This window comes from Pongo pygmaeus, chromosome 12 (genome assembly GCF_028885625.2).
Source record: "Pongo pygmaeus isolate AG05252 chromosome 12, NHGRI_mPonPyg2-v2.0_pri, whole genome shotgun sequence".
NCBI lineage: Eukaryota > Metazoa > Chordata > Mammalia > Primates > Hominidae > Pongo > Pongo pygmaeus.
Window position 1 is genome coordinate 63,272,094 of NC_072385.2, and position 15,008 is coordinate 63,287,101.

General features: G+C 42.8%; 1 protein-coding gene, 1 non-coding gene and 1 pseudogene across 15 annotated transcripts in view; all 3 read left to right on the forward strand.

Moving 5' to 3' along the window:
- The window catches only part of TIA1 (TIA1 cytotoxic granule associated RNA binding protein), a 200,176-nt gene that overhangs the window by 153,002 nt on the left and 32,166 nt on the right, over positions 1–15,008 (forward strand). For 2 of the 14 annotated variants that reach the window (XR_008500572.2, XR_010123051.1), the window contains exon 1: positions 8,692–9,021. The exons of 1 other annotated variant lie outside the window; for it this stretch is intronic. Coding sequence is in view for 9 of the 13 variants with exons in the window: in XM_054475144.2 (XP_054331119.1) it covers positions 8,996–9,021 (26 nt within the window). In the remaining 4 variants the exon portion in view is untranslated. Of the gene's footprint in view, positions 1–8,583; positions 9,022–15,008 lie in introns of those variants that run through there. 11 more of the 14 variants (XM_063648596.1, XM_063648598.1, XM_054475144.2 and 8 more) reach the window with 10 other exon arrangements.
- Positions 3,429–3,655, forward strand: LOC129030706 (large ribosomal subunit protein eL39-like; annotated as a pseudogene).
- On the forward strand, positions 8,364–8,434 carry TRNAG-CCC (transfer RNA glycine (anticodon CCC)). The gene has a single exon. It is a non-coding gene; the product is annotated as a tRNA-Gly (tRNA).

Sequence of the window (15,008 nt, forward strand, 5' to 3'; positions counted from 1 at the left end):
GCTGCCAGAAACAGACCAAAGGGACAACAGTACTTACTGAGTGATCACCCTGTTGCGAGAACTGTCAGGTTCTCCGTGAATGGGTAAATGTTGCTAATTGAAAAGAAAAATGAGGGAGACTGAGGATGGGGTGGCCCAAGGTGAAGGGGGTGTAATAATAAAAGTAGTGTACCTGTAAGGACACCAGAATGTGCCACCCCAAAATATGCCTCTTTAGCCTAAGGATTATTTCAAGCCGAAGACAATTGAGAAGATGTAGATACGTGGGGTGGAAAGTTCTCTGCCTTCCGCCATTTGCCTGAAAGCAGGACATAAATTTTATTTTTTTAACAATTTTTAAATATATTGCATTTTATTACATAAGAGTAAAATTAATAAAATAGTATAATAATTTGATATACTTTAACTATAATTTATAATTTCTTTCTCTCAGTATAATGTAGAAAAGTATTACTCTGAACACCTACTTTTTTTTTTTTTTTTTGAGACGGAGTCTCGCTCTGTCGCCCAGTCTGGAGTGCAGTGGCGCGATCTCAGCTCACTGCAAACTCTACCTCCCGGGTTCAAGCAATTCTGCCTCAGCCTCCCGAGTAGCTGGGACTACAGGCACCCGCCACTGCGCCCAGCTAATTTTTTGTATTTTTAGTAGAGACGAGGTTTCACCATGTCAGCCAGGATGGTCTCAATCTCCTGACCTCGTGATCCACCCGCTTCAGCCTCCCAAAGTGCTGGGATTACAGGTGTGAGCCACCGCGCCCGGCCATGAACACCTACCTTAAACATTACTTAATATAGGCTAACAATAATGAGCCTCGCTACTTATATTTTCATCATGCATCTTACATTTTAATGAATTACTCTTTTATAGAAAAGGTCATAAAGAATGCCCAACTAATAAAGAATCTCTAATATCTCTGATACAGCAACAACTGATCACATACTTTCACATGTGAATACAATAGAAATAAAGTAACAGCATAAAGTAATTTGAAAGCTGTATTACATTATTATTCACTTTTCAAAAAATTGTTTTCAAGGAAACAAATATACTTTCAATGTAATTACAAAGCTTCAAAAAATCTCCTTTTAAAGTTATATACAAATAATTTATCTAACAACTTTGTGAATTCATTTTTATACTCAACACTCCTATTTAATGTAATGTCTGAAGTAAAGCAGGACATAAATTTTAAAAGGCAAAGGTATCCCTCTTCCCACACTGCCTGGAAGGACAAAGGTTAATCACTGAAGACAATTTTACACCTGTTAAATAAAATTTATAGGAAGCCATTGGTTTGGACTGAGCTCCTGCACTAGACTAGGCCCAACAGACTAAACCAAAATGGAGTCACTCAAGTCACTCATGTTCCACATCACAAGGTCAAAACTAAGTTGTCGATCTGACTTTCTAAGAAATCAGGAGAAAGAAAAATAATAGCCAAATTCCCAACAGACCAGTTTGAAGTGGCATGATAAGGAAATACCCTCTGCTTTAAACTTTACAAGGAAAGTAACCTCGAAACAACCAATTCACTTTTCTGTTTCTGCTTTCTTCAGCCCTTTCTGAAAGCCAACCTCCTCCACTCAACTCATAGGAACACTCATTCGATTTTATAAAATGAGGTGTTGCACAATTCTACAATCGCAACTAAAAGCCAATTATGCTCTTTAAACTAAATTAGTTGTAATTTTGTCTTTTGACAAACCTTTATCAGCCAGGAATCTACATGACAAACTTCATTAATGAGCCTTTTTCTATTGTTTATTTGCCTTCCCGTAATTTGCCACCCCTAGAGACTAAAAATCATTTTCCTTCTCTTAACACTTCTCTTTTTTTTTTTTTTTGAGACGAAGTTTCGCTCTTGTTGCCCAGGCTGGAGTGCAATGGTGCAGTCTCACGGCAACGTCTGCCTCTCGGGTTCAAGCAATCCTCCTGCCTCAGCCTCCTGAGTAGCTGGGATTACAGGCAAGCGCCACCACACCCAGCTAATTTTGTATTTTTAGTAGAGACGGGGTTTCTCTGTGTTGGTTAGGCTGGTCTCGAACTCCCGACCTCAGGTGATCCGCCCACCTCGGCCTCCCAAAGTGCTGGAATTACAGGCGTGAGTCACCGTGCCCGGCTCTCTTAACACTTCTTTAAACATATACTGTTCTTTTTTGAAGATGCTGTATAATCCTGAATTCAAAGCTACCTCTTGGAGATTTGCTCATTTCCCTGGTCTCTCTTTTGAATACGTGACGTACATGTTTTTAAATTTCTGTTTTTCTTTTTTTCTTTCTTTCTTTTATTTATTTATTTTGAGATGTCTTCGCTCTGTCTCCCAGGCTGAAGTGCAATGGCACTATCACGGCTCACTGCAACCTCCCGCTCCTGGGCTCAAGCGATCCACCCACCTCAGCCACCAGAGTAGAGTACCTGGGACCACAGGCATCCACTACCATGCCCAGCTAATTTTTACATTTTTTGTAGAGATGGTTTTTTGCCATATTGCCCAGGCTGGTCTGGAACTCCTGGGCTCCCAAAGTGTTGGGATTACAGGCATGAGCCACCATGCCTGGTCCTGTTTGTTTTCTTCTTGTTAATTTATCTTTTGTTACAGGGGTCTATCACAACCAAAAACTCAGAAAGGTAGAGGAAAACTCCTTTTTTCTCCCCAACATACCATACAGTAGAACATTATGCATGCATTAAAAAGAAGCCAGGCACGGTGGCTCACGCCTGTAATCCCAGCACTCTGGGAGACCGAGGCAGGCGGAATATCTGAGGTCAGGAGTTCAAGACCAGCCTGGCCAACATGGCAAAACCCCGCCTCTACTAAGAATACAAAAATTAGCTGGGCGTGGTGATGCATGCCTGTAATCCCACCTACTTGGGCGGTTGAGGCAGGAGAATCACTTGAACTTGGGAGGCCGAGGTTGCAGTGAGCTGAGATTGTGCCACTGCACTCCAACCTGACAGGCTGGTCTCAAAAAATAAAAAATACAAAAAAAGAATGTTGGAGCTTGGCGCAGTGGCTCACACCTGCAATCCCAGCACTTTGGGAGGCCGAAGCAGGCAGATCACCTGAGGTCAGGAATTCGAGACCAGGCTTGTCAACATGGTGAAACCCTGTCTCTACTAAAAATATAAAAATTAGCCAGGCGTGGTAGTGCACACCTGTAATCCCAGCTACTCAGCAGGCTGAGACAGGAGAATTGCTTGAACCCAGGAGGCAGAGGTTGCAGTGAGCCAAGATTACGCCGCTGCACTCCAACCTGGGCAACAGAGTGAGAGTCCGTCTCAAAAAAAAAAAAAAATACGGGTCTATAATTAATGTCCTAGTATTATCAGTTGAGAAAAGCTTGTGGTTGCATGATGGGTATAAAATGATCTCATGCCTCTTTTCCTTTCTCCGCCATTGTGGTGTGTTCTTGACTCCACCCTCACCATGTCTTCTCACAAGACTTTCAGGATTAAGTGATTCCTGGCCAAGAAACAAAAGCAAAATCGTCCCATTCCCCAGTGGATTCGGATGAAAACTGGAAATAAAATCAGTACAACTCCAAAAGGAGACATTGGAGAAGAACCAAGCTGGGTCTATAAGGAATTGTACATGAGATGGCACACATATTTGTGCTGTCTGAAGGTCACGATCACATTACCATATCAAGCTGAAAATGTCAACCCTATCTGGAGAGTTCGACGTGTTTTCCTCTCCAAATCTGTTATGAACGAATTGGTTGGCTGGATTCAGTAATAAATATGTGAGGCCTTTCATTTAAAAAAAAATCTCATTTCTGTAATTACAATACTTCACCCAAACAAAAAAGAATAACTAGTACATGAACATGAAGAACAATATAGATGAGAGGAAAATAGGTTGGATACAAAATAAAGTTAAACTTGGAGAAAGAGGCTGGGCTCAGTGGTTCACACCTATAATCCCAGCACTTTGGGAGGCTAGGGCGGGTGGACGGTTTGAGCCCAGGGTTCGAGACCAGCCTGAGCAAAATGGCGAAACCCCATCTCTACGAAAAAATACAAAAAAATTAGCCTGGCATGGTGGTGTGCACCTGTAGTCCCAGCTACTCAGGAGGCTGAGGCAGGAGGATCACCTGAGCCCGGGAGGTAGAGGCTGAAGTGAGCAGTGATTGCGGTACTGCATTCCAGCCTGGGCACAGAGCGACACTCTGCCCCCCAGCCTCCAAAAAAAAAAACAAAAAAAGATACATGTACCAGGATACAACTGCAACATTATTTGTAATACAATAGATTTTTGAAAAGTAGTAACCTGAATATTTATCAATGCCAGTTATGGTAATTTATTCAATTTACCATCCAATACATTGTGGAACTTTCATTTTAGGGACGATTTTGCAACTATTAAAAAACTATTAGGCCAGGACTGGGCGCAGTGGCTCACACCTGTAATTCCAGCACTTTGGGAGGCCGAGGCTGGTGCATCGCTTGAGCCTAGCAATTTGAGACCAATCTGGGCAACAAAGTGAGACCTCCATCTCTACAAAGAATACAAAAATTAGCTGGGCGTGGGCCGGGCATGGTGGCTCATGCCTGTAATCCCAGCACTTTGGGAGGCCGAGGCAGGCGGATGACCTGAAGTCAGGAATTCGAGACCAGCCTGGCCAATATGGTGAAACCCCATCTCTACTAAAAATACAAAAATTAGCCGGGCGTGGTGGCAGGCGCTTGTAATCCCAGCAACTCAGGAGGCTGAGGCAGGAAAATTGCTTGAACCCGGGAGGTGGAGGTTACAGTGAGCCTGAGATCGAGCCATTGCACCCCAGCCTGGGCAACAAGAGTGAAACTCTATCTCAAAAAAAAAAAAAAAAAAATTAGCCAGGCATGGTGGCATGCGCCTGTGTGCCAGCTACTCAGGAGGCTAAGGTAGCAGAAACACCTGAGCCCAGAGGCAGAAGCTGCAGTGAGCTGACATCACTGCCACTGCACTCCAGCCTGGGCAACAGAGCGAGACCCTGTCTCAAAAAAAAAAAAAAAAAAAAAGCCCAGCGCAGTGTCTCACACCTGTAATCCCAGCATTTTGGGAGGCCAAGGTGGGCGGATCACTTGAGGTCAGGAGTTCGAGACCAGACAGTCCAACATGGTGACACCCTATCTCTACTAAAAAATGCAAAAATTAGCGGGGCATGCTGGCCCATGCCTGTAATCCCAGCTACTAGGGGGGCTGAGGCAGGAAAATCGCTTGAACCTGGGAGGCAGAGGTTGCAGTGAGCTGAGATCAGGTGGGTGGATCATTTGAGGTCAGGAGTTTGAGACCAGCCTGGCCATCATGGTGAAATCCCGTCTCTACTAAAAATAAAAAAAAAAATTAGGCCGGGCATGGTGGCTCACGCCTGTAATCCCAGCACTTTGGGAGGCCGAGGCAGGCAGATCAGCTGAGGTCGGGAATTCAAGACCAGCCTGACCAACACGGAGAAACCCCGTCTCTACTAAAAATACAAAATTAGCCAGGCATGGTGGCACATGCCTGTAATCCCACCTACTCGGGAGGCTGAGGCAGGAGAATCACTTGAACCCAGGAGGTGGAGGTGGCAGTGAGCCAAGATCGTGCCATTGCACTCCAGCCTGGGCAACAAGAGTGAAACTCCGTCTCAAAAAACAAACAAACAAACAAACAAACAAACAAAACTAGCCAGGTGTGGTGGTTCACACCTGTAATCCCAACTACTCTGGAGGCTGAGGCACAAGAATCGCTTGAGCCCAGGAGACAGAGTTCACAGTGAGCCGAGACACTGTCACTCTGGGTGACACTCTGTAAAAAAAAAAAAAAAAAACCTAAAAATCCCAAGTGTATACATGTGCATCTGTATAGAGTAAAATGTGGAATATTACAGATGAATCTATTAATATTACTTACCTTAAGAGGAGGAAGAAGATACATTTTTAATATTTTCCTTATGTATCCATTTCATTTCATTTGTAACACTAAGCACGTTGTACTTTTGTAACTTAAAAACTACTCTACCTAAAGTACTTGTGCAATATCCATATAATGGAGTTTTATTTGGGAATAAAAAGGAATGAAGTACTGATACACATTACAACATGGATGACCCTGAAAAGCATAATGTTAAGTGAAATAAGTCAGTTACAAGAAACCATATATTACATGCTTTCATTTATATGAAATGTCTAGAATAGGCAAATCTATAGGGGCAGAAAGACTAGTGGCTGGGACATGGAATGGGATGAGGGACAGGGAGTGTCTGCTAATTGCTAAGGGTTTCATTTTTGAGGTGAAGAAAATGTTATAAAATTGATTGTGGTGATTGTTGCACACACACCTCTGTGAATAAACTAAAAACCATTAAACTGAAAAACACTTTATATGGATGTCCCAAAAAGGTGTTTTAAAAACACCATCGCCATTAACATTTGTTTTATTCACTATCAAAAGACCAGTACTTGATATCTTTGAAAATAATCTGAAGAATGTGTCAGAGACTCTAAAGACAATTCCAAAAATGAAAATCCAGAATGTATACAGTCTGAAGAAACTACTTTAAAGAGGACGTCACGTTTTTGTTTTTTTGGTGTTTTGTTTTGTTTCTGAGGAGTCTTGCTCTGTGGCCGAGGGGCTCACTGCAACCTCCGACTCCCAGGTTCAAGTGATTCTCCTCCTACCTCAGCCTCCGGAGTAGCTGGGATTACAGACATGCGCCGCCACATCTGGCTAATTTTTGTATTTTAAAGTAGAGACGGGGTTTCTCCATGTTGGCCAGGCTGGTCTTGAACTCCTGAGCTCAAGTGATCTGCCTGCCTCGGTCTCCCAAAGACTGGGATTACAGGCGTGAGCCGCCCCGCTAAGCCGACATCACGTTTTTCGATGTGTAAATTCTCCTATGTCTAAAAAATATTTCTACAACTTAAATAAACTTACATCATAGATATTTTCCAGTTCAACACTACAGATCTGATTAATAGCTTTTCAATAACTGCAAAATAGTCCATAAAATGAATGTTCCAGTGGGGGGCAGCGGCTCACGCCTGTTATCTCAGCACTTTGGGAGGCTGAGGCAGGCAGATCACCTGAGGTCAGGAGTTCAAGACCAGCCTGGCCAACATGGCAAAACCCTGTCTCTACTAAAATACAAAAATTAGTTAGGCTAATTTAGGTGGTGGCGCACATCTGTAATCCCAGCTACTAGGGAGGCTGAGGCAGGAGAATCGCTTGAACCTGGGAGGCAGAGGTTGCAGTAAGCCAAGATTGTGTCACTGCACTCCAGCCTGGGAGACAGAGCAAGACTGTCTCAAAAAAAAAAGAAAGAAAGAAAAAGAAAAAGTTCCACATGTATTTGATGTAAATTGAATAAATTACCATAAGTGGCATTGATGGATATTCAGGTTACTCCATTTTTTTCTACTATAAACAATGCTGCAGTTGTATCTTGGCACATCAATCTTTATAAATTAATTCTTTTATTTCTGTAGGATAGATTCCTAGACATAGGATTACTTTAGTGACATATATATATAATAAGCAATGTGAAATGCATACAGAGTATACTGAATCACATTTCAGAGTTCTAATTTCTCTGCCTCCTAAAGTTGGACTGAAGTTTATGTATCTTTTGACTTGTTTACTTTTAAGATTCTTGTGACCAATTTGCATTAAATAGCTGGGTTTGTTTGTTTGTTTGTTTTTTGAGACGGATCCTCGCTCTGTTGCCCAGGCTGGAGTGCAATGGCAAGATCTCGGCTCACTGCAATCTCCGCCTCCGAGATTCAAGGATTCTCCTGCCTCAGCCTCCTGAGTAGTTGGGATTACGGGCCCCCACCACCACGCCCGGCTAATTTTTGTATTTTTAGTAGAGACAGGGTTTCACCATGTTGGTCAGGCTGGTATCGAACTCCTGATTTCAGGTGATCCGCCCGCCTCGGCCTCCCAAAGTGCTGGGATAACAGGTGTGAGCCACTGCCCCCGGCCTAAACAGCTATTTCTTAAATGCTTTTCAATGTGCAATCAATACACGGAAGAAATGCAAATATAAATAAAAATCTGGCATCTGGAAATATCATCCCCGCGCTCAAAAATTTGGCTAGCACCAACGAGGCAAATTCTTAATAAAATCCTTACTTTTTTAAGTAAAACTTTTTTTCTTATTTCTTAAGTAAACATTTTAAATTGAAATATTTTTTCTGTACAGAGAAAGTTGAAACATCCATTCCCATGTTTGGGATGAGAGAAGATAAATTATTTATGTTATTGGAAAACAAGATTATAGACTGTCAATAAACTTTTACTTTTAAATGAATAAATAATACGTGACAATTCTTTTCACATGAAAGCGAATGTCGGCTTCCATTTCCTCCTAAAATATTCTGACGGCAACACACATCAACAGCGCCGCTGGTGTAGTGGTATCATGCAAGATTCCCATTCTTGCGACCCGGGTTCGATTCCCGGGCGGCGCACGAGCGTTTTGCTTCTCGCTCTCTAAAAACCAGATAGCTTGAAGAGTCTTTATATATCTTTCCAAAAGAGGAAAGATTTAGGCTTTTTACTGTCACTGAAGGTTTCCACTCCCTTATAATTCGCGGTCGAAACACTCGAATCCGCAGCCAGAAGACAAAAAAGTTCACGCAAGTCGTGAAGTAGTTAATCCTTGCGCCCGCGCAGTCCGAGACGTCCCTCGCGTCGGTTGGAAGAGCGGCTGCGCAACAAGTGAACCTATGGATTAAGGTGTAGCCGGGCGGCCCGGAGGTTGAGAGTGCAAGGTTATTCTGCGCCTGCGCGGCCCGGGTAACTTTGCTGGCTGCTCCTAGGCTCCCGGCTCGCCGCCATCTTGTATTGGGGCTTCATTGTTCCCGCTGGGCCGGGCGGTTTAGTGTAATTGCCGCCGGAGGAGGAGGCGGAGTAACCTCTGGTCAGCCGAGAAACCCCACTATCCCGTAGCCATAACCGCTTAAACGATTTGGGAGGTAGTGAAGGGCAGGGAGCTGGACCCGGAGGCGCCGGCCGCGACAGCAGCAGCCATGGAGGACGAGATGCCCAAGACTCTGTGAGTCTGGGGCAGCGATGAGGGAGGCGGGATGGTGGTCGTCCCGGAGGGAAGGCCTCGGCCCTGCGCCGCTCCCAGCCTATTGTTCTCCGTGGACACCGGGATATCGTGGTTTTTGTTTCCTTAGCATGCACCTGGATGCTTAGAACCAAGACCCAATCTGTGAGAGGACGAGGTGAAGGGAGACAGGGCTCAACCCTCTCAATTAATCCCTTCACTTTAGCAACACCATTGCATGACCTTTGCTCTCGCCACGGGCCCTCTGTGGTCTTAGACCTGGAGAAAAGACTTCAATTCAGACCTCTTTTTAGAACTCGTCGAACCTTCCTTTTGTCCTATGCTTTCTTTCCTTTTCCCGCTTCTCCCCCTTTTTGATTAACCTCTTCTTATCTTTACAGCCGTCTCCCTTTAATTTTACTTTTGATTTCCTACTGAAATTCTTCCTTTCGTTTTCTTCTCGGTGATAAGATTTTTTTTCCCCCCTCGAGGCTGCTTGTACTCATTTTCAGTGCAGTAAACTTTATTCTTGGAGTTGCCAATTGGAAAAAAGCCAAGCATTTTTCTTTAACCTTTGGCTTTCTTTCTGTAGCACCCACCGACCAAAAAGCCTAACCAGACACCCCAAGGATTTGGAAATCTCACGCAGAAGGAATATATCAATTGAGGGGAAATGGATTTAATATTATTTTTATAGTCGTTTGCTGCTGTTGTGATTGACATGGTGTTGAACGAGCGGGCTGTAAATGCTCTAACATATTTACAGAGAATTTTTAGAGATAGCGTTAAATTATCGGAGCGTGGATATTTTCTTTGTCGTGTGGCTTCCCCCACTGCGTTCTTTGTTTTTCGAAGTATTATCGGATGAGTTGATCCTGCCTTTGTTGGCATTTCTCGGAAGAAGAAAAGCTCAGTGAGTTCTTGACATAGCTTTTTGTTTTTCTTGGATGACATAGCTTTTTGTTTATAGTCTTGGAATACTGGCAGTTTGAGAGCTCCATGCATTAAAAATGCAATTTTAGGTTTCTCTTTGCAGCTCTCTAATAAAGTTGCTCTGAAGTACGATGTAATTGTTTTTTTACCTCCAAAATTTTTCCACTTTTAAGTTGCTATTTCTTATCTATATTGGAAATGTGGTTACACTTGTTTTCTTAATAGATTGTCAGTTAATCTGTTAGTAACCTTGAAATTTCTTTTCTCTATTCCTGAGGCTCAGAAAGTATTTTTCAGTAGGACGTAGCAATTAATGCATGACCTTTGTTTTAGGAAAGATTGTATCTGTAGATGAATACTCCCTAAAAAACTAGCCTCACGGTGTTGGTGTAATCTCTTCCCTCTTGCCACTTAGCTATGACAGTCATCAGCATTTGGGGTTAAGGCACTGCTCGTGTTTTATAATGTAAATTTAATATTCTCAGTATTAGTTTGAAAATGTTTAATTTTAAAAACTGCCAGAAGTATCTGACCACTTAACTTTTTAACTTTTTAATTTTGTTTTTACTTTTTAATTTTTTGAGATGGAGTCTCATTTTGTCACCAAGGCTGCAAGGCTAGAGTGCAGTGGTGCGATCTTGGCTCACTGCAACCTCCACCTCCTGGGTTCAAACGATTCTCCTGCCTCACCCTCCCAAGTAGCTGGCATTACATGCGGGCACCACCACGCCCGGCTAAGTTTTGTATTTTTAGTAGAGATGGGGTTTCACCATGTTGGCCAAGCTGGCCTCGTACTCCTGACCTCAGGTGATCCGCCCACCTCGGCCTCCCAGAGTGCTGGGATTACAGGTGTGAGCCACTGCGCCTGGCCTGTCCTCAACTTTTAACTATTACATTTATGACTTATTTTGCCTTGTATCCCTCACTAAAACACCCCATCCAAGAAACTCTTCCTCAAAGTAGTCATACTGTAAAAGTCTTTTCTTGTTTCTACTTCCCTCAACCCAAACTCCTATTTTTCTAGTCAGGCAAACCTTGACCAAACATGAGGGTACTAATCCCTAAGTTTTCCTAGTAGTGTTTTTAATTTTAATGTAAGATTTTTGCTTTAATGACCCTGAAAGTCAGAGGCTTTTAATATATGTTCTTAGCACAGTTCTTAGCACATTAAAAACACAGCCTCTTAATATATGTTCTTAGTGTGGTCCATGGTAAGTGATCAATAAATTTGTTTAAGAAACTGGTATAATTGGCTGGGCACAGTGGCTCACGCCTATAATCCTAACACTTTGGGAGACTGAGGAGGGTGGATCACTTGAGGGCAGGAGTTCAAGACCAGCCTGGCCAACATGGCGAAACCCTGTCTCTACTACAAATACAAAAATTAACTGAGCATGGTGGCGCATGCCTGTAATCCCAGCTACTCGGGAGGCTGAGGAAGGAGAATCGCTTGAACCCGGGAGGTGGAGGTTGCAGTGAGCCGAGGTTGCGCCATTGCACTCCAGCCTGTGCAACAGGAGGGAGGCTCCATCTCAAAAAAAAAAAAAAAAAAAAAAATCTGGTAGAATTTCAAGCAGTGAATTAAAATTTTACTCTTTTCTTGAGGATAAAATAGAGTCTGAATTTTTATCACCCACATACCTAAATGGCTCACTGGAAATGCCTTCATTTGCTACATCTGAGTATTCGGCATCTCCATGTTAAGTTAGAGAATACCAGTATTTGATTTCTTGTCACCAATACTTTGGAATCATATTCTGAGACAAACTTCCCGAAAGTTTATACTGCAAGGTTATTTTGAGGAGTATTCAGGGTATAGTTAATAAGTTCAAACATTTGTAGTGAGCATATGGGTGATGTATACTACTATTCTCCATGTATAAATTTGAAATTTTCCACAGTAAAAAAATAAAAATACGTGTATAGTGAGTCTGAATTGGCCTTGGTCACTTTAAAAATATTCAACTTGTGAACTAAAAGCTACACACTAGACTAGAAAAACATTGCTGGTGTTAGTTGATGAAAGTTAATTCCCTCAAATCCAGACACCTTAATATCCTTTGTGTGGTTTACTCTCAAATGCATGAGTGTTCTCTTTTGAGATAACTATACTGTTATTGTGTGGCTTTCACATTTGCTAAGAGTGCAGATCTGTAAATTATAGACCATCTTTAAAAGCCTGCAGCTGGCCAGGCGTGGTGGCTCACACCTGTAATCCCAGCACTTTGGGAAGCCGAGGTGAGTGGATCACCTGAGGTCAGAAGTTTGAGACCAGCCTGGTCAACATGGTGAAACCCCATCTCTACTAAAAATACAAAAATTAGCTAGGTGTGGTGACACATGCCAGTAGCCTCAGCTACTCGGGACTCCGGAGGTTCAGGAAGGAGAATCGCCCAGGAGGTGGAGGTTGCAGTGAGCCAAGATCACGCCACTGCACTCCAGCCTGGATGACAGAGCAAGACGGAGCCCAGTTAGTTGCTGTATACTAATGTGGGCCTTGCCTTTCTTCTGCTCCATGCTCATCTTTCATTCTTGTTGTCTACTCCACTCTCCAAATAGTATTGGCCTTGTAATTTGTATGAAATAAAATCTCTTGTATTGAGAATCAGACCTATCTTTTTTTTTTTTTTTTTTTGAGACGGAGCCTCACTCTGTCACCCAGGCTGGAATGCAGTGGCCCGATCTCGGCTCACTGCAAGCTCCGCCTTCCGGGTTCACGCCATTCTCCTGCCTCAGCCTCCCAAGTAGCTGGGACTGCAGTCGCCCGTCACCACGCCCGGCTAATTTTTTGTATTTTTAGTAGAGACACGGTTTCACTGTGTTAGCCAGGATGGTCTCGATCTCCTGACCTCACGATCCGCCTGCCTCGGCCTCCCAAAGTGCTGGGATTACAGGCGACAATCAGACCTATTTTAAAGATTAGATTGAAGGAAAGGTTGGCTAAAATGAGATATTTATTAGATAATACTTATGTTTCCAAATAACTGCTAGTAATTAAGAATATGCTAGAAACATTACATTCACTCAGTAATATTGAGAGCATACTACATGGCTGTCACTCTTCTGGGAACTGGGGATATGGTAGTACATATAATAGACCTTTTACAAATTTACATAAGTAATTACGTTAGATGGTAATAAGTGCTATGGAGAAACATAATGCAGGGTATGCATGGTAAGGAGGAAGGGGTGGATATTTATAGAGAATAATAAAGGAAGGTCATCCTTTGATAAGTGACATTTGAGGAAAAAAGTGAAGGAGATGAGGGAGAGTCATGCTTCTATCTGAAGGAGGAGCACCCTAGAAAGAGCTAGTGCAAGGGGCCCTTGGGGGCAGGGCATGCTGGTTGCTTAGCCTGAAGAGAGTAAATGTAGTAGAGGAGTAGGAAATGAGGTCAGAATGATAAATGGGAATGTTAGGGGAGATAGAAAATGCCAGATCATACGGGTCCTTATGAGGGCTATCTTATCTGAGTAGGAATGGAAGCTGTAAGTGGGTTTCAAGCAGAGTAGTGGTATAGCCTATCTTAACCTTAAAACTGGCAGAAGCAAGTAGCCTAGTCAGGAAGCCAATCCAGGTGTGAGAGAAAGCAGTGCCTGTAATTGTAGTTAGTGCCGGTGAAAGTGATGGGAAGTAATTGAATTATGGATATGTTTTGAAAATAGAGCAGCAGGAATTACCAGTGGCTTAGATGTGGCATGTGAGAATGATGTCAACAATAAATGGATTTATTTTAAAATGTGTAATATCAGTTATCTAAAATGTTACAGTTTGTTGCAAAATATAAGTAAAAATGAAAAGTCTTGAGGATCTATATCCCTTAAGGTGTCTGCAGGCATAGTATTGAATACATTTGTTCAAGCTGGTTTACCTAGTGAAGGAGGTCCCAACTAGTAAGGCAGTTTCAGCCATCTCTTGTAACAGATTATTCTTTGTGATGGGTATACATTTGTTAAATAATAATAAGGTTAGGATGCTGACGTATAGTATATACACAAGCACTTACTATTCTACACAATTTATTTTTATTTTTTTAATTGAGATAGGGTCTCATCCTGTTGTCCAGGCTCTGGCGCAGTGGTGTGATCACAGCTCACTGTAGCCTCGACCTCTCAGGCCCAGGGTATCTTCCCACCTCAGCCTCCTGAATAGCTGGGACTACAGGCATGTGCCACCATGTCTGGCTAATTTTTAAAAATATTTGTAGAGAAGCGATCTCACTGTGTTGCCCAGGCTGGTCTCCAACTCCTGGGCTCAAGCGATTTTCCCACCTTAGCCTCCCAAAGTGCTGGGATTATAGGTGTGAGCCAGCGTGCCTGGTGTTTACACAGTTCTTCATTAGCAAAAGACATAACTAATCTTTTCCTCCTAGGGTAACTTAAGCAAAATGAGAGAATTTTCTAGCAAATTGCAAATGTTCAGAAGTCATTCTGAGACAGTACATTTAACTCTTTAACAGATATTTATAGAGCAATAAATATCACTGCAATGATATTGCAATGTTCCAGGCAGTGTTCTAGACTAGCAGTCCCCAGCCTTTTTGGCACCGCGACCAGTTTTGTGGAAGACAATTTTTCCATGGGCGGGATGGTTTCAGGATGAAACTGTTCCACCTCAGAACATCAGGCATTAGATAAATTCTCATAAGGACACACAACCTAGATCCCTTGCATGCCCAGTTCACAAATGCTGCTGATCTTACAGGAGGCAGAGCTCAAGCAGTAATGCTCCTTCCCCTGCTGCTCATCTCCTGCTGTGTGGCCCAGTTCCTAACAGGCCATGGACACATAATGGTCCATGGCCTGGGGGGAGTTGGGGACCCCTGTTCTAGACGGTAGATACCAACTAAGAATAAAAATGAAAACCTCTTATGGAATTTATTATTAGGTAAAAAACTATTCATAGTTTTTACTCAAATTTTCAGAGACCTTATCAAAAATTCTGCCTTTTTTTTTTTTTTTTTTTTTTGAGACGGAGTCTCTGTCACCCAGGCTGGACTGCAGTGGCGAGGTATCGGCTCACCGCAACCTCCACTTCCCGGGTTCGGGTGATTCTT